At 43.0% G+C, this 22,642-nt stretch overlaps 2 protein-coding genes across 4 annotated transcripts in view; both read right to left on the bottom strand.

Annotated features, from left to right (window-relative positions):
- The window catches only part of spag9b (sperm associated antigen 9b), a 31,136-nt gene extending 19,645 nt beyond the window's left edge, over positions 1–11,491 (bottom strand). For 2 of the 3 annotated variants that reach the window (XM_072374198.1, XM_072374199.1), the window contains exons 1-3: positions 10,835–11,491; positions 2,679–2,799; positions 835–905 (exon numbers count right to left, since the gene is read on the bottom strand). In XM_072374198.1, coding sequence (XP_072230299.1) covers positions 835–905; positions 2,679–2,799; positions 10,835–11,134 — 492 coding nt within the window. In that variant the 5' untranslated portion in view covers positions 11,135–11,491. The remainder of the gene's footprint in view (positions 1–834; positions 906–2,678; positions 2,800–10,834) is intronic. The other variant, XM_072374200.1, reaches the window with a different exon arrangement.
- A 667-nt stretch (positions 11,492–12,158) lies between these two features.
- Positions 12,159–22,394, bottom strand: daglb (diacylglycerol lipase, beta). The gene is made up of 15 exons (XM_072373059.1): positions 21,662–22,394; positions 21,405–21,556; positions 19,904–20,078; positions 19,552–19,819; positions 19,338–19,460; positions 19,120–19,247; positions 18,874–19,000; positions 18,700–18,783; positions 18,200–18,277; positions 18,032–18,112; positions 17,663–17,790; positions 17,316–17,384; positions 16,926–16,998; positions 16,582–16,835; positions 12,159–13,288 (listed from the first exon to the last, which is right to left on the bottom strand). Exons 1-15 carry the CDS (start codon positions 21,754–21,756, stop codon positions 13,093–13,095), a joined length of 2,031 nt encoding a protein of 676 aa, XP_072229160.1. The 5' UTR covers positions 21,757–22,394; the 3' UTR covers positions 12,159–13,092.
- Positions 22,395–22,642: the final 248 nt, after the last annotated feature.

The raw sequence follows: 22,642 nt of genomic DNA, 5'->3' as shown, positions 1-22,642 counted from the left end.
TCTTGATTGAAAAATACATAGTTTGGAATGTTCCATCAACCGTTTCTGATTTAATTAATTAATTAATTGCTCACTCTTTCCTCTACATCCCATGCATTTGAAAAGTGCATCGAGAACACTGCACGGTCACAGGTAATTTGATTGATCACTTGTTTATGGTTACAGAGCGAACTGCTCCCAGCCTGTTTTTAGGAGGGCTCCTCCTTTTGTGCGTAGCCACTTAAAACACTTGGGAGTCAAAATGTGTCCGATAACCAGAGAACTGAGGATTAACTTGTTCCCTCTATGTCTGTGACACAAAACATTGATGCTAATAATATTAATACTGTGAAGCTCAAACAGTCTGTTAAAGTGAATGACCCACAGTGACAGCAGATCACACAGAAGTGTCCCTGAACCCTCTGACAGGAGTTCTATGTAAAGGTGCCTCTTGTTCAACCTATAAGAGACCTAAAAAGCATCTTATTGCTGCACCGCAGTCTCTAACAGACCAAGTCATACATCAGCTTAACCTACACAACTCTGTATCGTTGTGACAAGCACATCTGTTGACAATATGATGGCAAATGTCCTCCATTTTGTGCTTATGGTGGAAGAAATGTGTTAAAGAATACATATACAATGAAGAGGTGAAGCTAGTGTATTAGAGAAGCACCATGTTGACACGGCCTTTATGTGAGCACTCACTGTGTACACAAGTTACTCCATAAATAATTCAGCCACATGCTGAGCAAATAAAAAGGCTACACAATACATTTCATTGTGTCACATTCATGTTTTATTGACAGTGATATAAGTGTGAAAAGGATATTGTTATAACCCAGACCGGCATACCTCAGTGTGTCTCTGGTGAAGAGCATTGTATTCCTTCTTGAGTTCTGCTTCTCTCTCCTCAAATCTGCCAACTGAATCAGAAAGAAACTGTTAAAACAACAGCACACTGTAGCTCACTGTAATGATAAAGGTATCTTGCTGTTATACCATCTCAGGCCAGCAGAGGGCCACAATGCATCACCAGAACTCTCCACTTAACAGGTGAACAACAACATTTGTAAACTTGCTTTAAGTGAGTCATGAGATCAGGTCCTTTCATCATCATTGCAGTTTTAACACATGCTTAAATTGTCATTGAAAACCATTTCAGCTCATCAGTTTTGTTGTTGTAGAGCTCCGAATAAGTTTTAGCTCATTTTCAATAAGGTCTTCATCCTAAAACTCCCAATCACACAGCAAAGAAGAATGCAATAAATACAAAAATCTCAGTTATATCCAGCTACAACTTACTGATTCCAGGTTTCAAGGCTCTCAGGTGGTTGTTTGTTTGTAGGAAAAACAGCAAAGCAGCTGTTACAGATGTTATTTAGCTTCAAGCCACGAAAGTGCACTGAGAGCAGAACATTAAAACCCTCCTCTGAGCCGCAGTGAAGGTTTATTCCCAGCACCTTCTGTCCTGAATGCCTCAGGCTCTGCAGCACAGGTTTAAGGCCTGAAACAGCAGATGTTTAACAAGGCTCTTGGTTCACAGAGCGCATATACGCAAATAGTGATAAAAACTGTGAGTTGGTGCAGTTTTGAGGAAGTAGAGGTTAAAAAGTAGAGCAGAAACAACTAAGGTCTCAGATAGATGTGTGCAGAGAAAGACGAAGTGATCTTGAAGGAAAGTCCCACATGCAAAGCCTGAATATTTCCAGCTGAAAGGACACATCTGATCGCCAGCTATCTTCTTAAGAATAGATATCAGGTGTGCATTGGTTGTGGAAGCACGACCATGTTCTAATCTAGCACAAAGTTTTTGTTAAGTGATGAATCAGTGAGACAACAGCATGACAGTTTCTGAGTCTGTCCGTCGTGGGTTGGGTCATTAGTTATACACAACAGATCGTGACGGTTTCTGAATTATAATGGCAATAAAAAATAAATCAATAAATAAAAAACAAAAATAAGTGACTGGAAATAAATCAGAGTGAGTAAGCAGTCATCAAAGTGACTCTCCAGTGATAGGAACTAACAGCGGCAGTCTCACTGACATAACACTGCCGCCGATCAAAGGGAGAAAACAATCACACAAACAGAAAAAAAGGAGAAGTGTCACATCAGTGGAAATAAAAAGAAATTTGCTGAGAACTGTCAAATTTCCCCTCAGCATAATAACAGCATGAGGAGGGTCATGCAGGCATCAGGAGGGTTTTCTCTTGTAATGCCCTGGAAACACAACCTCAGCCTGAGACACTGAGGCAGGCCTTTACATTTAAGTCTTATCATTTCACACTTCAGAGGTGGATGTAAAAGGTCGCTGCCCACTAACTGTACGTGGAGCCTTCAGGGAAATGGCTGCTTTCACTATTCACATCAGATCAATTCAAAAAAAGAAAGAAAGGCAGGTTAAGGTTAAACCAAGGTAAAACCGTCCTGTGTCTGGCTGGAACACGTTTAATCAATTCAATTACAGCTTGTTAAACGGACTTGGCAGGCGAACGTTCATAGTATGTTACTGTGGCCTTTATTCAGCAGGGACATGGGAGTCCATCGAGCCTCTGGCACATCACAGTCACAAGACCTACAAACTATCAATGCTGCTCACACGGGATGTGGCCTGGTTGGCTGTGCACGGCGTTCCAATAATAGAGCAATTACATTAAAAAAAAGAAAAGAAACGATGTAGAATGCCGTGGACTTACTCTGGTCTGCGTAGTTTTTACTCTTCAGCTCCAGCTGACGTGCGTGGGACTCCAAAGTCACCAGTCGACACTGGAGATCCTTCTTCTCACCATCCTGGGAATCTTCCAAGGCAATGTACCTCTGTAGAGAAATACAAAGAAAGACAGACGTATATCATCAAGTCACTGACACAAACAGGAGTAACGTGTGAACTTCTACTGTCAGGCTGCTGATTAGTGCATGAGGAGGCAGAAGAGGAGGCAGAAGAGGAGGCAGAAGAGGAGGCAGAAGAGGAGGCAGAAGAGGAGGCAGAAGAGTCAAACACGCGTGTGAGCCATCGGTTCTTCTTAGACTTTTGCTCTAAATGAGCTCGCAATAAAAACCATGCGAGACGTGAGAGAGAGAAATGGACAGAGACAGCATCGGTGTCAAGGCTGTTCTATCTCAATGAATATGAAAGTATGAAATGAAGCGGACTAAAGGTAATCGCCCGACTTCTGCTGCATTTTAACTTCATAATAATGCTCATCAGCTGGGGATTTCTGCAGGTGGGCTGTGGTGCAGTTTAACAGACTCCAAGCACTTATCCGATTCCTGTCCAAAATTCATATTTCATACAGTGAAGAAGTTCATCTAAGCTGGATTAAAAAGATTTTATAGCCTCCGTGAAGTCATGCTGTGATTTTGTCTTAAGAGTATCAAAGTGCATCAATCCAACAGTTTTGTTTGGGTTACAGGACAGTTCACATGCTGCTGGATGACTAGATGAATGTTATAGAAATGTATTACCTATTCTGCTGCTGTTCTACCGTTGCGTCGTACATTACAATTATTTTTCCATCTACGTGTAAAGAGCGGTGTGAAACATTTTACACCTAAATTACCGGAGCAAATGGTTTCAAAGCTTTCATTGCATTCATTGTGCGTACGTGTATGAGCGCGTGGCTCGAGGCATTCCTGTGACAACTGTGACACGCGGCCAACTGCGAGACCGTCACTGAATGAATGCAGCTCGGAGCAGACACACTTCACTTCATGATGACGCTGAGAAAACTAACTAAAGCAGATTGATCACCCAACATGATGAGTAAAAGGTCAGCATCAGCACCGACACTGAACCAGTGAATCAATCCATCTTTACAAAAAAAGATCAAGAATCTTTGTTGTCACTATGCAGGTATAATGAAATTTTGTTCATGGATTGATTGATCTATAAAAAACAGGAAATTTGATGTTCCAGTGGGCAAATAAATCTAAGAAATACCAGTTACCTGCATTCCTGATATTTTGACCTGTAAACGTGAGAGCTACAGTCTTCAATTTCAGTAAGTGGCATTGTCTGGGTTACAGTTGCCTCCTTTGTTTGTGTTGATGCTTCAGCTGATCGGCTGAGTCAGGTGTCTGAGGCCATGCCTGTAAACAAGCCATCTTGTGATGTCCTCTCTCTGTGGAGGAGAGGCCCGGCGGGCTGTGCTGCAGTTATCTGCAGAGAGATGAGGGTCACCTGGGCATCAGATTAGAAACTGCTCCTTCTTTATGTACGCGTCACATTGAGACCGGAAGCTGCTCACAAAGGTGTCTTATTAAGATGCCTTCAGGAACCTTTCTAAAAACAGTTCACTTCATCCATTCATGGACAAACACGTCGCTTTCTTCCTGAGGGCTCAAACCATTTCACAGTGGGGCACTTTTCATGCCTTTTATCACCTTTGAATGTTCTCCATTTTGGTGAGTTTGTATGACTGCGTCAGCATCTGCTTCTCTCATATAAGCAAACATTTAAAGCTTGTGGTTGAGAGCTGTACGCAGGCTGCAGAGGGTTCTATAAAGCCCAGGGAGCAACTTATGAATGCTTGTTTGGAACACAACATTCTCCTCGTAAACCTACAAAGAGCAGCAACACAGCACATGGTTAGACTACAGACAGGAGGGTTCTTGGGAAATGAGGTGGAGCCCTAATCTGTAAATGTACACAATTGCAACACAGAGACGCGGTTGGCAGGTTAAGACAGATTCCGAGTGTGAAAATAATATTCCATTCCTTTATAAAAAGCTTCAGCAGGTGAGAGAAAACAACATGAAACACAAACTTAATCTATGTGTGACGCATACTGAAACCTCCACCCACTGCATCGACAGCTCCCACATTTTGCTGCCTCGCCGTGCTGCTCCTCATATGACTCAGGAAAGGGGCTTGTGCATATGACAACGCTCCAGAGAATAAGTGTTCTTCCATTTGAACATGCTCTCTTCCCCCGTCACTGCATACATAATGATCTCTTTGTCCCCAAGTGCCAAACACATACACTGATGCACACAAACACATGTGGTTCTAGAACAAGTGTGCACACTCCCGCACAGACAGGGCTCCACTGTATTGGCACTCAATTGCCAGAGTGAAATCAGCTCCTTTTAGTGTTTTTGGCTGCAGATTGCCGCTGGGACATTTGGAATAGTTGGGGTGTGGGAGGCCTTGGCCTCCGATGCGATGAACTAACTGTGGACCTCCTACAGCAGAGTAACAGGGATGAGGAGGCCATGTGGTTTGTTCAGTCAGTTTTTGTTGTTTTTTTAACAAAAAGTTATTGGACTGTATTATCAGACGATTAAGTTTCAATGTTGAACACGACATGGATCCAGGAATTTTTCTAATCCACGTTTAGTGAAGATGTGTAAGATCTTGTAAACCATTTGAATGCTTCAGAGATTACGGTAAATAGATTTGGTGAGAACACAATGAATCACCCGCAAATTGAAAAAATAAAGCACTTAAATGTCTTAATAAGCAATTAGTTAGACACGCTGCATATTATCTACAGTTTCTGCCAGAAGTCAAAACAAAAATAAAACTGTCAGGGCTGCAATGATAAGCTCCTCCACCGATGAGATGATCTAAGGATCGTTCATTAAATCTTCATGCAATACTTCCAACAAAGCACGAAGAATGTGATTGGTCTCAGATACAAGAATTACATTAAAGTGAATTGATTATTACCGGTAATAAAAGTGAGTGATTGGGCTGGTATAGCCGCCCGGGTCTCAGTGAGGCTGCACTTACTGCAGGCCTGCAGCGGTACCGAAGCAACAACAGAATGAACAACAATGGGACCATACAATTCGGAACTCATGATGACTCTAGAAAAAGTGATCCAATTAACCCTGAGAGTTGGCACCAAATCTTCAGGCTGCAACCAGACGAGCTGTGATAGCCTCTCTGGTGTCTCCGAGCAGGAGTTACTGATGTGTTGCGATCAATCAGCTGACATCACATCCAAGTAAAGCCTAGTTTATGCTTCTCCGTAAAGTTGCCGGCGTCGACGTGACGTCGTCATTGAGCATTCGAAGTTCTGCGTCAAGGGAACGCGTTGCTCTGCAATTCACCATGCCGCGAGGGGGTGTGGCTGTGTGTTTGTGTGGTTTCAGGGGTTATAGCCGAATCCTTGCTTTTTCTTCCGGTCACAGTTAACAACAGTAAACAATGGCAACTGAGGTGGAGCAGCTGCATTTGCTGTATAAGCTGTGGTCTTTCAAGGGTCAGCAGACGACTCCAGCTAAAAACCTGAGGGCAGTTCTGTTTTTCCCAAAGAATTTCCTGCCATGCCTTTTCCTCCCCTCTACTGAGACAAGCCAGTAAAGAGCCGTATTTATCTGGGCTCAGAGCAGAGAAAAGCGCGACTTGGCTCGCACGCCGTGTTTGTTTGGCAGGATTATTCTGCTTCTGGTGACTTGTTGCCCAAATGAGCAGCTTAGAAACGGAATGCCATGCTACTGATTAGCCTCCTTTTTAACAGGCCGTTGCTTTGGTTTTGGGGGGACGCTGCAGTTAAACAGAGGGAGCGTGTTAGGAATTAGGTTGAGGTTTCTGAGCTGAGCACGACAACAAAAGCCTTCCTCTACAGCAGAGTGTTTACCTACAAAAACTATCAGGATATCATAGGGTTCAAGTCTACATATAAGCCTTTTAATACAGAACTATCGCTGATATAATGGTATCAGTAAATATGAACAAAAAAAGTAATGAGCCGCTTCTCATTTCTTTATATTTTGCTTCCAAGGAGTTAGACCTTCTAGACTTTGAAAGTGTTTCCTGGGATTTCTGAAGGTCATTCAGAGGTTTTCTTTGGTCATCATTTTCAGAGAAAAACATTGGTTTCCTTTTTTTTCTTCCTCTAACTAAAAGGGATTAACAAGTGTTGGGTCTTAAGTAACAGACAATTTAGCAAAGAATCGATTTTAAATAGTATCTTCAGGTGAGGTTCCTCACAAATTCCATCTTTTCTTCTGACAATCCTTTTACAAAACCAAAAGAAACAACTGTGGCTCATTACTAACTCTGCCAGCTCAACAGGAGACAAAGTGAGATTTACACCACTCTACCATTTTATCAATAAGGTTAAAGGACAAGTAATAAATTAATGAAATGGTCAATATCGTGAGGGTACAAATGCCTGACATGTGATCACTGATTAATTCGAACGCAAACCATTTATTATTCGCCCAATCTTGTGTTCAGAATAAAGGCAAAGTGGTTTGATAAATGTGTCATAAATATCCATTTTAATGCCAAATATCATATACAAGTGTTATATGAGAATTAACACAAGCAAACAGTTTGATAAAGAGCACAGAGGCAGCGATCTAATGATGTGTTAAAGGAAAATTAAACTATAAGTAACCTACATTTTAAATTAACCAAAATTGACATTTTGCAACCTAGCAAAAACACATCCTATCACATATTTAAGTACAACCATAGAACAAGCAGCTGGAATTTAAAAGCAACTTGCTGAGGTAAATAATTGCCGGCACTCGGTCACCTTGATGATACCTGGTAAGGCCTCGCTACTCTGACAATGTCTGAGCACATTTTCAAGTGGGCTAAATCTGATTAAATGTAAAGTTTGGAGATCTAAAGTCTTAAAACTCCATCATGTAACAGTGACAAATGAATGGAAATGAATGTGGCATCTATGACGGGGACCATCCTTTCTGAAGGGTTGCAAAATAATGCAAAAACACTCAAGAAGGTGAATTTGCATGATTTCCGCTTGGTCAGAATACTCCGCCTCTGGCCATGGTTACTCCCCTACATCCCCCTCCCTGGCCAACATCACAGAGCAACACAGAGATCTGACCGAAATGTCGAGGTGCATCATGAATGTTGACTACTGGATGATTTTGATGCTGTAGTAGTAGCTATTACACTGAAAACAGATTGGCTTGGTGTCCATATATGGTAGAAATTAAACAAAAGGCATAACCTCCTCATCAAGCCAAGAGATACTTTCATCCGAGACGATGGGTTTCACACAGCAGCTGGAGAGAACACTATATCCCATGTGATGGAAAACGGTTGTGCGCAGGTCTATTTAAAAGCTGTGGCAACACGTTACAACATGACATCAATTATTCACACGCTGCTCTGTGACCTGTCGAGCTCGTCATTCAACATGCAACCGTCGTGGCAAATGTCAACCAGGAGGAGAAAGCTGCACATGTACGCAGGATGAAGCGATTTCCGAACCCTCGCTGCAAGAGGTTTTGTTCAAAATGGGAGAACATGTCATATTTGAATGCCATTTCCATTGTCTGGTAATCTGAGATTATTAACAAACAGGCTAGAACAATGAGGCAGATTAAGATAAACTGCTGCAGGAGGTCAGTGTTGTTTAAAATGTTTCAACAAGGGACTGCTTATGTGTACGATGCCGACATATGAGGACGAGGAAGGCTTAGGAGGAGGAGTGATGCGTTTGAACTTTAAACCATTCAACTGTTTGCCTTCATTTAGCTTTCAATGTTTCTTATTTTTTTGGAAATGACAAGTTTAATTTTAGATTTAATGTGTCATTCAAGGGGAAAAAAAGGTTTAAAAGAACAAACAGTGAATTCAGACCTTACTGCACCTGCAGGGCAATTAGCTTCATACAAGGAACACTGGATCTCTTTTATGTAAACTTTAATCTTAGTGAGCTACAAAAAATTAAAAAGTGACTATCAGAATTGTGTCTTAATGGTGGCTGTAACTCAGGAGGTCGAGTGGCTTCCCCAATCTCACCTGTTGAACATCCCTGTGCGAGACACCAAACCTCTCATCGCCTCCCAGCATGTCCCTGACATGTACATTTACTTTGGATAAGCGTCTGATTTAAAGCATCTGAAGTAAAAAAACTAAATAGTTAACTCACTAACTGTGGCCGCAGTCATTTGCAGTGCTATACTAAAAAATAAGCTGCATTAGAACCCTACAGAATGATGGATGTGGGTACATTTTCTATTAATCAAAGGTGCTTGAGCCCATTGTTGTCTGAGTGACAGAGGAGCAAAACAGTACCGAACAAAAGTCCAGAGACAAACATTATTTCTTTATATATTCCAGGAAAACGGGAAGTAGGTGCAACGCCCAGGCTCTGAGGAGGATTCATCCCTCATTTGGCATAGGTCAGCCTTTTCTCCCCATTCCCCTTCCTTAAGAATGGCTTCTTGACAGCCACCCTTTCATAGACACGGGTCAAATGAAGGCCCAGATGCATCTCTCAGGTCCTGTGTCAGGTCTTTCCTGGATTTCTTTCCTCTTTCTTCAGGCCTGACACTTCTTCTTTTGTCCTCCATTTATTTAAGTTTCCTCAGTTTTTAAGGACTAACTGCACACCATGCTGAGACATGCCAAGTTTTTAGCCAACAGCACCTTGTTGGTGCAAAGATACTATTTCCTGTCTGTCATGTTGTGTTATCTTTGAGATACAATTTAAAATAGGTTATTTGTTAGTGAGTCTGCTATGTGTGGACACAACATTGGTTCACCCTTATTGTTTGTTAGGGGGCCTCTTATATACTTTGGTCTGCGTTTAGGGGCGTAACAATCCAACATAAAAAACAACCACATTTCTCTGAAAATGGGTCAGGTACGGGGACTGGACTGAAAAGGACCTTCAAAAAAGCCTGGAGAACTATTGCTGAAGACCACTTTAAAAGAAAGTCTGGCTGCTTGGAATCAAAATAATAAAAAATTAGACGTGGCTCAAGACTTTTGCACAGTGCTGTAATTTGCCACAGTTGTCTGCGAGCTACAGAATTTACTGACTGAAGGACTTCAAATCAACGATCAGCGTATCTGACATTTTAGCATCCTGCATTCACCTAGTTTAAGCTACAGGTTGAAAACTTAACCACTTGGTTACTGGAGCATTATTTGCTCTGGTTATTGGGCGGGTGCAGACATTTTAGTTGGAGTTGTGCTGCTTAAGCACACTTCTAAAGAAGATTTAACACATTCTGACAGACATATCACATTGGTTTGTGTCTGAGGTGTCAGACAGACTTGTCCCACAAAGCATCTGTGTAACCCGGTATCATCGTTACACAGTTACAACTCCTTCCATACTAAGAAAACACAACTAAGAGATGAGTTTTTTATTTTAAACCAAACTCATGTGCGAATCTGCTGCCAATCGTATAGTCTGTGCACTGGCGACTTGTGAGGAGAAACGGGTGATGCAACAGCAGCTAAACATGGCTAAATATGTCACCGTTGCCAGCACACACCTATCTGTGGTGATGAAGAACATAGCAACAAGTGAGAGTGTCATCAGTCAGTTGTTGGATGCAGAGGCAGCCACCTGGAAAACGAATTTCGGACACGGTTGCTCTAATCCGAGGATTGAGTCGAACAGATGCAGCCGTGGTGACTTTAACTCGCAGCATAAGTTCACTACGAGCCTCGGCTTTGAATGCCAGAGTCGCCTGTAACAGGACGGACTTCATATTGTCAATGAAACTCTAGACTTGTCATGTGGGAACACATCCAGCCCACGCAGTTGGAATTGTTTAAATAACACTATCCAATTAGAGCCTAATTTCACCGGTTACTTACTGAATTTTACGCTAAATTTTGCCGACAGAGGAGCAAAGTTTCGCTAACAAGTTTAGAAGTGTAATTCCTCTTCAGAAGTCGTCTTTGGAGGACTCTATATGTATGACGATATAAACAATGAGTGGTTTAGTTAAGAAAAAGTTCGAAATCACAATAAGATTTTATATGTACTTATGTTGAGCAAAATGCCAGATTTTCCAACCGAGTTTAATTTAATCTTTTCATGCTAAAGTACTTAATTCCATCCTTTAATCTTTAATCCGGGTCATAAATTAGTTTGGCAGTGATAAGAGTGAGACCCACCTCCTCTACGTGTTTTCTCAGAGATTTCTCCCGTTCATACTGGGTGACGAGTTGCTCGTTGTCCTCCTTGAGCAGCTCCAGCTCCACTTCGTGCTCCTGGTTAACGGCGAACACCGAGTCCAGGTTCTCAAGCACGGCGACTACCAGCGGCATCAGCTCCTTCACCACATCCTCGTCGTACTTTTCGATGAGCCGTTCAAACTCGCGGTATATTGAGCTGGCCAGACCCGAGACCCGGTCGGACATCATGGTAGAGTTTCCCGAGTCGTCCTGATACAGGACTACGTCGTCCAGTTCCATTTTCTTGCCTCCACTTACACTTCTTTCCCAGCTAATGTTATGAGCTAGCCACAAGCCTCGTCTGGCTGGAGTCTGTTCGCTTTATAGTTTAAGCACAACGGCAAAACTGCGCTCTCAAAACATAGCTCGAATGTAGTTTTTTGTACAGATGAGACGCTGCACTTCATAAACAAAGTCTGTACTCCAGTGTCGTTTGGACGGCTGACTTTAAAGCCGTGCTAGCCTAGTAGCTAGCAGTATTGAAAAGTCTTTACTTTGCTCCTGATTAGTTTCCCTATCCAACAGATGAGCTTCTGCTGCCGCATTCATGTACTGTCGGAAAAATGGCAATAGACGCAGTTCAAGACTCGGCGAAGTAGTACAGAGCAGAACAAACGCCTTTATCGTTGTAAGTACATGTATTCGATTGTGTAGTGTTGCCACAGATTAGTAGCTAACATAGCTTTCGCTTGTTAAACTAAAAAAAAAAAAAGTCTTGTTTTTGCTCACATATATAGCATAGTTACAGTTGGATGACGTTTCGTGGGCGGAGAATAAACAGAATCGAACAAAACAAACCCGTGGTTTCAAGAAAATGCCACAAATTCAGATGCAGTTTTATCTGTTTGGCTCAAGCTTATGTGTTTATGCTCAAATTTAATTCGCTGCATTAAACTTTGCAGCGGCACAAATTAGTAATGCAGGTCTTACAATCTCTTTAAAATTTCACGGAAAAGCGTTTACGTGTGTTTTTGAGGCAACACTTGAACCGCATAGCTAACCGCACTACCATTGAACAAGTCAGGAGTTTTGGAAAGGAATTAAGAGCATCACTTGAATTTGTCATGTGCTGGTGACTGGCCGCTGCGCTGACGTCACATGCTAAAAAAGACCGGACAGGATGGAGGTGAAAACTAACCTCACTTTCATAATTATACCCCCCAGTTACTCATATAGGTTCAGTAAACAGACTCATCGTTTCCTTTAAGCTAATGGACTTCTGTTATTGTCATTTCAGAGGACTTAAAGGAAGGGAGGGATGAACGTAGCTCACAAATGCTTTTATTTGCACCAAGGGGTCAAATGCATTCATATGAGGGTGTGAAATACTTCCAGCAGGCATCAGTTGATTCAAATTTTAACGTTATAGATTACCTGGAGAAGATTATCCATGGCATGTAAACAGATAACCACAAAATGTATAAGAACACTCTTTTTTTTTTATATTATTTATGTACACGCATCTCTCATGACTGTCATGTTTGTGCCATAACAACACCATGCACTATTCAAATGGCAGAACCGCCTTTCTGTAAGGTAATGCCATCGTCTCGCTCTACCTAAATGCATAGGCACTGTTCACCCTGCTTGACTCAAGACAATAAAACACAAGACACGGTGACTACAATTACTACACAACCACCTTTTTGAAGTTAAACTTATCCTTTCCGTCAGTCAGACTGCTCTTAATTCACTCTCAAAAAAAACAAAACAAAACCCAAGCTTGCAGAGGGAGGCAGCCTTTACCAACCATACACCACTCACACAGCACAAAACATCCAACACCGACATCACGGCGAAACACATTCAAAGATCATGGCATAAAGTTGCTCATAGAGTAACTAAAAGGCTAAATAAACCTCTTTGTCTTTTTTTTTTGGAGGAAATAATTAAAAGTGCAACTGAACAAATGAGCCCCAGCGCTCCCCGCGTGTTTCTCGCTCAAATCAGACTCATTCTTGGCAATCACAGTGGCAAACCTCCACAGTTTCGTGTCTTCCATCAGTATTACAATCAGGTACAAATGTTTGTATGCTTGAGAAGCCTAACGGTCAGGCGTGGGGACCAAAATGTAGAAGGGACGGTTGGGATTACAGGCCAAGCGAAGTAGTTGAAATTGTCCCGGATCAGACACAAACAGAAGCTGGCTCGATATTCCGTGGAGTCTGGGAGCAGGAAGTGAGTCTCTGCAGCACATCTCAGATTACATTGTGCTGGCTGTTGTTTGAAGATGAGGGGCAGAGTGAGAAGGGCCTGTCGCTGGTCAGACTGTTGAGCGCTCTGAGCACGGCGTCGGGCATGTGATCCGAAAGCATCCTGGGGCTGATCAAAATACTCCTGAACGCCATTTCGTTGGACCATTCCACACGGTACCGGACCTGAGAGAAACAGGATCTGAGGGGAAAGAAAGAAAAATAAAAAAGGCAGGAAGTAACTGAGTGTTCAGTCTATGTCACAGCTCTATGACACTTTCCTGAAAAAAGGTGCGCTAGCTGCTGAAACACCTGACAAAACGTCGACTATTAAGGTGGCAGACAAAATGCAAGAAGAGGGAAGTCTTAAGATGTAGCCTTTGAATTGACCCTTTAATGTTTTGGGTTTTTTTTAAATCACCAAAAGTACACAATTTATCAGACTAACCGACCAGATTTTCAGGGTTAGGGTCAAACGTGCTTGACAGGGTTCTGTAGGGAAAAGAAGACGAAGTCTAATCTTCATATTGTGCCGTTGCTTACCATATCACATGTGTACCATTTCAAATCTGTCTGAAAATAAACCCGTCGCACTAATGAGATGCTATTTAAAAGAAATAAATGAGGTGATCCTCAACAAAAGTTAGGAGCCACGATTAACTCTGCCACAAGCTGCAAATTCTGCTTAACTGTGGTTTGTGACTGGCGACGTGCACTGAACACGTGCAGCGATACTCAGACCTTACTCTGAATAACACACTGTCACGTCGACAGCCCTTTATTGTGGCCTTAAGTCAAATTCTATTCTGAGTAAGCGATAAATAAAGCAAGGAGGCGCCTTCTGATGGGAGGTGTGATACATTGGGCATAGCGATCATCATATTTAAAGAACGAAATGAACGCATAAGATCATGATTTGATGTCAGCTAATAAAAAAAAAATCAAAACGGAATTGAATGAAGATGGTTTTTGTACAATGTTGAAAGTTTCCTGCCGCCCCATTTGATTGTAATTAATTTACCCAAAACAATTTTCAGATTTTGATAACATAGTTATTGTCAGCAGACACCCTCTCTAACTTCCCTTTTTGATAAAGCTTATCGTTAGGGATGGCTCAGGTGACCCTGAAACATCCCATAGTTATGCTGCTTTAGGTCTAGACTGCTGGAGGACCTCCCATGATGCACCTCTCCATGCACATGTGACATTATTGTTGTCTCTTTCTCAGCAGGTATCCCCGGCCTGGTGTCCTGGTGCTTGTTGTCCCCTCTTTCATGTCCTCTTGGCCCCCAGCTTGTCGAAGCAGATGGCCCCCTTCCTGGCTCTGGTTCTCATGGAGGTTTCTTCCGGTTAAAAGGGAGTTTTTTCTTTCCACAGTCGCCTCGTGCACGCTCAGGACGGGAGATTGGATCGAAGAGTTTCCTTTGTTAGGCTACTTTATAAAAAAACTGACTGTATGAATTGCACCCATTTGGAATTTCATTAATTGGATTTGACTGGATTATTATCATATTACAATGAATTAGATTCTAATTGGCTTGAATTGGACTGTATCTTTGAAGTGACATTGAGTTGACATTTGCTGCTATATAAATAAGATTGAATTGAACTGAGTTAAACCGAAGAGTTGCCGCCCATTCGACTGAACCGTCTGATTCAGAAGGTAGTCGGATTTTATTTTTACAAAATATGGATTTCTGCTGTTCATGAAGGATACTGGAATTCAGGCTCGGAAACTTGGATTTGGAGTAAACAGTGCGAGTCTGGTATGTTCACTTTGCAGTCAAAACAATCAATTTCAACTAAACTAAAAAGGCTATTTAGCAATTTCCTTTTACAAACAATGTAAGTGTGATAAAAAGGAAAAAAATAAAAGAATAACGTGCAACGCTTCTTTGGTTCGGCATTACAGATGAGGGTTGGACGTTAGCGAGTCGTGACAATGTCGGAGCAACACTCATCGTTGCATTCTGAAGTGACAGAGAGTGAAGTAACATTTAAAGAGGACTCCAAATATTTTCAGATTGAGTCTTTCACTCTCGTGGCTGAGCCAAAACATTTTCACAAATACCGACAGAATTCTTCAGTGGATCGCAAAGATCCCAGTGGAAACCAAAAGCCTTTGATCTAAGGTCATATAGCATGGCGGCCATATTGAATCTTTTGCCACTCAGAGGGCACTTGTGGATAATACATAGACATATGGGGATGCAATGAGGCCATTGCTTATAAATCAGACTTTGCTTTGTAACATTCAGGCACACGTCATAATCCGAATATTGTCTTCTTTAGATCAAAGTCAGTAGCCTGAATATTGCTGTGCATGTTCATATAGCCACAGAGAGAACTGACACACATGCTGCATGTTTGATGTATTTTTTTTTCTTTTATGATGTAAGCCATTGAAATCTCTCTGCCATTACTTTTTCTGCACTACAAGAGCTGAGACGTCAGCCCGTGTCTTAGGTGACAAATGGATCTGGAGTTTACAGATGAGGCAAATGAGCATTTCAAGTGCGTGAACTGAGTGTCGACTTCAGCGCAGGCACCAAAAAGCAGTTCGAATCACATTAGACGGAGCAGATTTAATCGAGGGGGAAGGATAAAGCTGAGGTGTCAGCTGAGAAGAAAATGATGCCATTTGAAATGTCAGCTGATGCGTACATTAAGTGCTGCACGTGTTGCCACTGGGTTGGTCGTGTCCCTGCTCCGACCCATTCCATTTTTTTTCCTGAATAAAAGCGAGGATTTTTCCGATCAGCAGCAATAAATAAGGTTAGTTCGCTTTCGATTCAAAATTTTTCTCAGTTGGACGTTCAAAGAAAACTTTTGAAAATCACCTTGTCCTTATTAGGTCTTCAAACAGTGTACACGGGCATAATCTTCCTTTCATCAATAGTAGCATTGTGTCATTTGCCATGTGTTGTTGTGTCTGAGGTTGCATTTACCTCATTTCAAGACTTGGTAAGGACCAGATGATCTCTAATGATATCCTAATAGGTTCAACCTTTTATTATTTAAGACTGTGAAAGCACAGACTGGTGTGTGTGTGTGTGTGTGTGTGTGTTGTCGTGGCATTGATGGGATGCAGTGTCTGTTGGTCATCTGGTCTCAGTCGTTCATCCTGATGCTGATAGGATGTGACATGCTTTTGGAGGAGCTTGCCTTCATCGTGTTAAGGTAATTAGAGGGTCATCGTTAAATAATTACCTTTTTTTAAAAGTTTATTACAAGATAAATATAATAATATAAATATAATATAATGTATAATGTGAGCATTACGCACCATCTGTGTGCTTCACTGACTTATCATTTACAAAATGTTGAATTCTTGATCGTGATTGTTTCATTCCTTTTTCTTTTCTCCACCAGTACTGAAGCATGAGAAACACCCTGCTTCAAACCACCACTAGGGGGCCCACGTGGGCCCCGTTTTCCTGATCACAGAAACTCTGTTTTGAAGTGAAATCAGAAATCAAACATCAGCAGACTGACCTCCTTGAAGGCCCGTCTTCTGTGATGTGCAGAATGCGTCCAGGCAGGAAGAGAGGCAAGTGCGCAGCTGTGTGGGCGGGTGAGTCATCTGACGCCAGGCTCTGATAGGACGATGAGTGGCGAATCATCAGAGACTCTTCCCCCAGGAGTGGCTGGCTAAGCTGCTCCTCCCTCCGGTTATCCATCTCGGTGGGAAAATCGTCCGGGTCTCCTCCGAACAGCTCGTACCAACACCCTTGCAGCAGGATACGGTACTACAACGCAGAAGGATGACATAAATATCACTGCAAGACCGCGTCAACGTGTGACACTTTACAAACACGTGAACACCAGTGGGTTCTTACTTTGGGTTTATTGCAGTTTGAAACTATTTTAAGTATCTTTCTCTTCAGATCCTCCATGTTAGGAATGCTCAATCTGTGCGACAAGAATGAAATCAGACTGATTAAAAGAATATTGCAAAGCAGAACAGAATAGGAGTGTGTAGATTGCGCTTAAAGTCGTCTCCTCTGTGCCTGAAATAACAGGCAAGGGCCAAATATAGAGTCCACATCACACAGTGGTCTATAATAGTCCGTTTGCCACAACACATCCGTACTTGTCCTCTGAAAACATGACTGCAGTGCTGCTAATAGACTAACATGTATTTACCTTTAAAGACTCCCTGTGAACACTGATAATAGGCGAGCGACTACAGCAGAATGTACAGTTAAAGAGCTTTCTGTCGTTCTTACCGCGGAACCAGATCCTTTCCCAGAACAACTGACACTACAAAGTCCTTGGAGTATTCAGCCAAGGCTTTACTGCACACACAGAAAGTAAGGGACAGAAAATAAGGCAACAATAACATTTCACTGTTGATATACATATGAGGGATTAACAAATGTCAGGAAGTGAAAAACAGACGAATACAGAACAGAAACTTAGTTTATCTAAGCTGCACATACTGGCTGATTTTACTTTAAACCAGAGAACCACCAGCAAGCCTCTCCTCTCTGGTCACTGCCACACTAGTTTAAAATCAGTCCCGACCTCTGACCTCTGTACAGTTTGGTTCTGGCCCTCTGACTCTCTGCCTTACCTCAGGAGTCCCCCTGGTGGCGAGAACGAGTAGCACTGCAGGGTGGGAAAGGAATTGCGCAAAAGGATAGCCAGGAGTGCAGCGGTGCCAGCACCCAGACTGTGACCAGTGATGACCAGTTTATACTCCTACAAACACAGAAAGACACACGCACGCAGCATATTCAGGAGATTAGGAGCAATATGTCAGTTATGGGAAGTCAGTATAGCTCAAATAAACTTGCTGTTCCATACAGTAACAGCAAAATAACAATCATCAATTGTTTGATCCTCATATAGTCATGCTATGAAACTAAACTATAGCACAGTTTATAGAGAGCAGAGGTTCTTTATAATCACAGGATGAATGCAAACAGACCCCCCCCCCTACCGGTGCGATGGAGAACGCCTGGTTCAGGATGCCATCATTGATCAGCTTCTTGTAGATGTAGCCCGCTGCCTGGGACATGCCCTGCGGGACACATTTTATCTGTTAAAAACACACACACACTTGAGTCTGGATCAAACCTCGACACAGACGGGGTTTAGCGAGCCTCACTTTGTGAGCATAGCAGGCTCCAGACACTCCTTCTATAGGCAGGTTCTCACATTCCGCGGACAGGTCTGTCAGGACATCCTGCAGGATACACATCGCATGAGATGAAGAAAAAAAACTCAGGAATGGATTACCCATGAGTCCTCCCACAGTTAAGCAACACAAAGGACTGTTCCATCCACACCATGTACAACAAAATGGGATTCATGAGTCCAGGCCACCTTCTTCCATTGCTCCACTGCCCTGTTTAGTTGCTCACTTGTCCACTGAAGGAACCTTCATCATGGACATGGTTCAGCATGGTCATCTCGACAGGTTGCTGTTTACACAGGACCGTACGCAACAAGCCGTGATGCGCTGTGTGTTCTGACACCTATACCTGTACCAACATGTAAGCTCCAGCAATCTGAGCTACAGTAGTTCCTCTACCGGATCAGACAGCACAGATCAGCTGTCACTCCCCGCAAACATTAGAGATGCTGAAGTTTGGGTTCCCAGCTCACCTTCAGTGAAAGTGTTCCTCTGACAGCCACCAGGACAGCCTCTCTCTTATGATCCAGAGCCACAAAAAAGGGGATCTCAAAGATCTGCAGCACACCAGGTTTGATTAGATAATCATCACTAAGTCACAAAGGCTGGCAAAGTGTGAACACGGGACCAACTTTTGAATCTCCTACCTGGTTGTGGAAGCTGACATAGATGAAGTCTCTGTACTGCAAACCAGTGCTCTGCAGGATGGATGAGAAATGGCAGTCGAGGTGGTCGCCCCCGACAATGTCATACTCAGCAGTGCGGCTCCTGCAGCTGAAAACATGCAGATGCATGTTTGGATTAAGGTCACGCCAACATGGGGCAGCTTTTAACTCTTCTTGCAGGCAGGCTTCAACCTAACATGAGTCATCCAACCAAAGACAGCATCTTACCAGTCTCCGCTGAGTTTGCAGGGTCCGGTAAAGGGGTTGGAGTAAATGTACAGTGGCCAGCCGTAAGCTGCTGCTGCAAACTGCATGCAGTGGGCCGCTTTCTCCAACTCCGTCTCCATATCTTGCCCCTTCAAATAGCAAAAGCCAGTGTACGCAAATGAGAAGACATCCTTCTTGTCTAATCTGAGATCTGCTGTTCTGTGTGAGTGATGACTTACAAGTGGAGAAGAAGGGCTATGAGTAGCAATGACGTCTGGGTCTCTGCTTTGCTCCACCTTATCCTGCTCCTGGTGCAGCAGAGCCAAGCCAGCTGCGATGTCACTGGGAACCAGGTCCGTGTCCTGCAGCATATGCATCATAACGGAGAGGATGTGGTAAGAGTGGTAAACCAGATTGATGCCCTATCTAACAGAAGCAGAATTCGCCAATTACAGAGAAGAAGTTGCTGAAGAGCTGTGCGATGCTGGAGAAAGCTGCTCGGTGGCTTTCGTCCTGCGGCAGACAGCAGCAGCAGAGCCGCAGCCTGCTCTCCCACACGTTCACAGCCATGGAGCGAGCGGTGGACAGGAACTGGCTGCCCTCACTGCTCTCCATGTCTCGCACTCCCAGCGGCTCCAGCGTGGCATACTGAGAGCGGGGGCTGCCCAGCGGATCGAAGACAAAAACTACCCCCAACGCCGTGAACAGCAGGATGATCCAGCTGTTGTAACCAGAGTGGATGTGAGAAAAACTTTACTGAATTCAATTAAATACGTTTAAAAAATAGCAGTAACAATAATGCTACCTGGCGACCACTGCGGCAATGACTGCACCAACTGTGGCGGGATCGCAACCTCTGCCGTCATCAGACACCCAGACGGCTCCCAGACAGGCCCACACCAGCTCAGGGATGTAGAGGAGAGCTCGGAGGTACACCAGTGCAGGCATAGAGCGCCGCGGGCCGGGGTTTGTAATGGTACCTGAGGGAAAATCATAGATGTCTGTGAAATCAGGGTACAGGTTTAATACGATGCGTTAAAGACGAAGGTAAAAAGAAAATGAAGAAATTCTGAAGGGTGCCACTGCAGCTGCTGCCTGTTGAGATTCCTACTTGGTCTACACAGCTCAAAAAGTTCTGAAATTTATTTTCGGAAAATGCGCTTTTCTTTCACAAGTCTAAATCAAAACAGCTAAGGTACATTTAAAAAAATCTGACTGACAGATTCTTCCTGCTGGCCCTTTAACACCTCATTTAGTGCCCCTGTTTGATGAGTTCTAATAAGAGACGACTCAGGGTGGGAGATTATACAGAGTCAGGGTGGGAGGGGTAGAACAGAGCGCCGCTTTGTTGATCAGACAGCGGCAGACAAGGAATAGAGCAAAACCTGAGTCAGATTGAAAGAATTCTTGAACCTTCACTGGCAGAATTTTGTGCTGGACTCACAGTTGTTTGTTTTATTAATCTACAATGAAGCTGAAGTGGAGTTTGGATGGGTGCGCTCTGGGTTCTGGGGCGATTTGAGAGAAAACCTTAAGGTCTATCGCAACAACAGTCACACAAGGTGAAAGTGCAAGAGAAGGCCTGAGTTCAATGGCTAAACTGAGTAATCTGAAAAGGGGAAATTGCTATCATAAAATTAGTTTTAACAAAGGTATTCAGAATATTTTACAGGTCAACGTTTTGCGAGTGATATCACTGCACTCAAGACGAGAACATTCCCTGGAAACAAAAAGCGAGATAAACAGAAACCACAAGAGATACGAAAACACAAATTCAGTCGGTAAAAGTCCAACTGCCCACGACGACCTAACATTCCAGCTGTGGGATGACTTAGATGTCAACATTTTTTCTGCAGACAAGTAATAAGCGTGCTGACATTATTCCGCTGCAAAACTGCAGCGGAATAATGTTACAAAAGCTGCTGTAGTAGCCCTGTGGCTAGAATATTCCAATGTTTCATCAGAGCACCCTTAGATGGGGAAATTGAATTGCCAAAAGAAAATGTACACAAATGGCACTGGACTATACAAAGAAGGTATATGTAACATGAAGAGCCCACCGGAAAAAAAAGCTTTAAAACTGTTTTCACATAAAGAACGGCACACTTGCACAGTTTCCCACCCGCTTCTTAAATCTGTGTTGTGGAGCAGCAGTCATGTACTCTTCCTGCATTTCACGTTACACAATATCCTGTTATTTTGCCACCGCTGCAGCTCTATTATCTTGCCATTTCCACCTTTATATGCGTTGTTCATATCTACTCATCTACTATCTACTTAAAGCAAACACAAGACAGCTCGGGTACCTTGAGCGCTGACATAGACGATGGCACACAGCGATAGGATGATGAGCGCGAGCACAACCAAAAGCCCGACCAGGTAACTGTGTAGAACTCCTTTTCCGTTACAATCAAAATGACCCTTGTGATAAGTGAATAGGATCATGGTGCCAAGCCACCTGGAGAGAAATCGCAGTCAAGATCACAATTGCATTTCGATGTCAAATCAGTGAAGATGATGTCATGAAGGTGCTCTCTGAGAATCAAAGAAGTAAACAACATACCAAAGTACACGGAGCATTAGTTCAAACGAGCCAGGGAAGACGAGATCGTCACTGGCGATCCCCCACCGCCGTCCAAACACCACCATTCCAGGCATTTTGCAGGTAAGTACGTCGAAATCCCTCAGTGGCCGTAACTGAACCTTTTAGCCGGCTGTGACATGGGGTGGGATTCTCTTGAGCAACAGACGCATAACGTCAGACATGACTTCACCGCCAAGGCAGCACCTACACCAACTGGCAACGGTCCTCACCCGTTATCGTCACATTATATTACCTCTGTTGCAGTAATTAGTTCAAATAATTTCCGCTAGCCAAGGGCGGATATTCCAACCGATGGGCGTGATAGCTATCGTTGACAAATGTAACGTGAGGCGAGGAACCCCAGTCTATAATTGTGATGTAAATTAATACTGAGGTTAGCCACCTGCTCGTACAAAGATTTATAGTGTTGATAACGGGAATAACGGCAGCTAGAAGAAAACATGTACCGCTGTGTTAATGATTAGCTTCTAACCTTAGCTGTCTTGCTAAAAGAATATCTTTCGAAAAATTGTTCCAAATTCCGTGTGATGAACGTGAATACTACTTAGCTACTAATATATCAACACATCATCCAATAACATCGCGTTTCTTTGTAATGTCACGGATCAAAATAACATGTAAAAACACGTAAGGCTTCTGTTTTGTTTTTCCAGAGCAGTTGAGGTTTCCGTTATTATATTTCTTCCCACTGCAACGACGACTATAAAACAAGAGTTCCGGTTTCATTTCTCCCCTGCTCGAGTTTTAATGTCCATGATATCATCACAGTGCCCCCTTTAGATAGCTTAAAGACAATTTTATTCACCACTTTTCACTATTCCTTAGGGAAATAATAAAAAACTTGGTCTCCTTCAAAATCGTATAGAATAGGATTGAATGATGTTGTATTCACCGCAAAATGGAAAAAATCGTTTTTTGGTAGCTTGTCGCAGAATATCT

The sequence above is a fragment of the Leuresthes tenuis genome, unplaced genomic scaffold, assembly GCF_036924035.1.
Source record: "Leuresthes tenuis unplaced genomic scaffold, fLeuTen1.0.hap1 SCAF_20, whole genome shotgun sequence".
NCBI classification, from domain to species: domain Eukaryota; kingdom Metazoa; phylum Chordata; class Actinopteri; order Atheriniformes; family Atherinopsidae; genus Leuresthes; species Leuresthes tenuis.
The sequence above is the reverse complement of the archived record's forward strand: the minus strand, read 5'-3'. Positions and strand labels throughout refer to the sequence as shown.

What these genes read in the sequence shown, in the direction of transcription:
- daglb (XM_072373059.1), bottom strand. Translation starts at nt 21,756, where the DNA reads ATGCCTGGAATGGTGGTGTTTGGACGGCGGTGGGGGATCGCCAGTGAC. An exon ending in TGCAAACTCAGCGGAGACTG is followed by an intron (nt 19,001 to 19,119) that starts GTAAGATGCTGT and finishes GCATGTTTTCAG; the next exon opens with CTGCAGGAGCCGCACTGCTG. An exon ending in ATGTCAGCTTCCACAACCAG is followed by an intron (nt 18,784 to 18,873) that starts GTAGGAGATTCA and finishes GGTGTGCTGCAG; the next exon opens with ATCTTTGAGATCCCCTTTTT.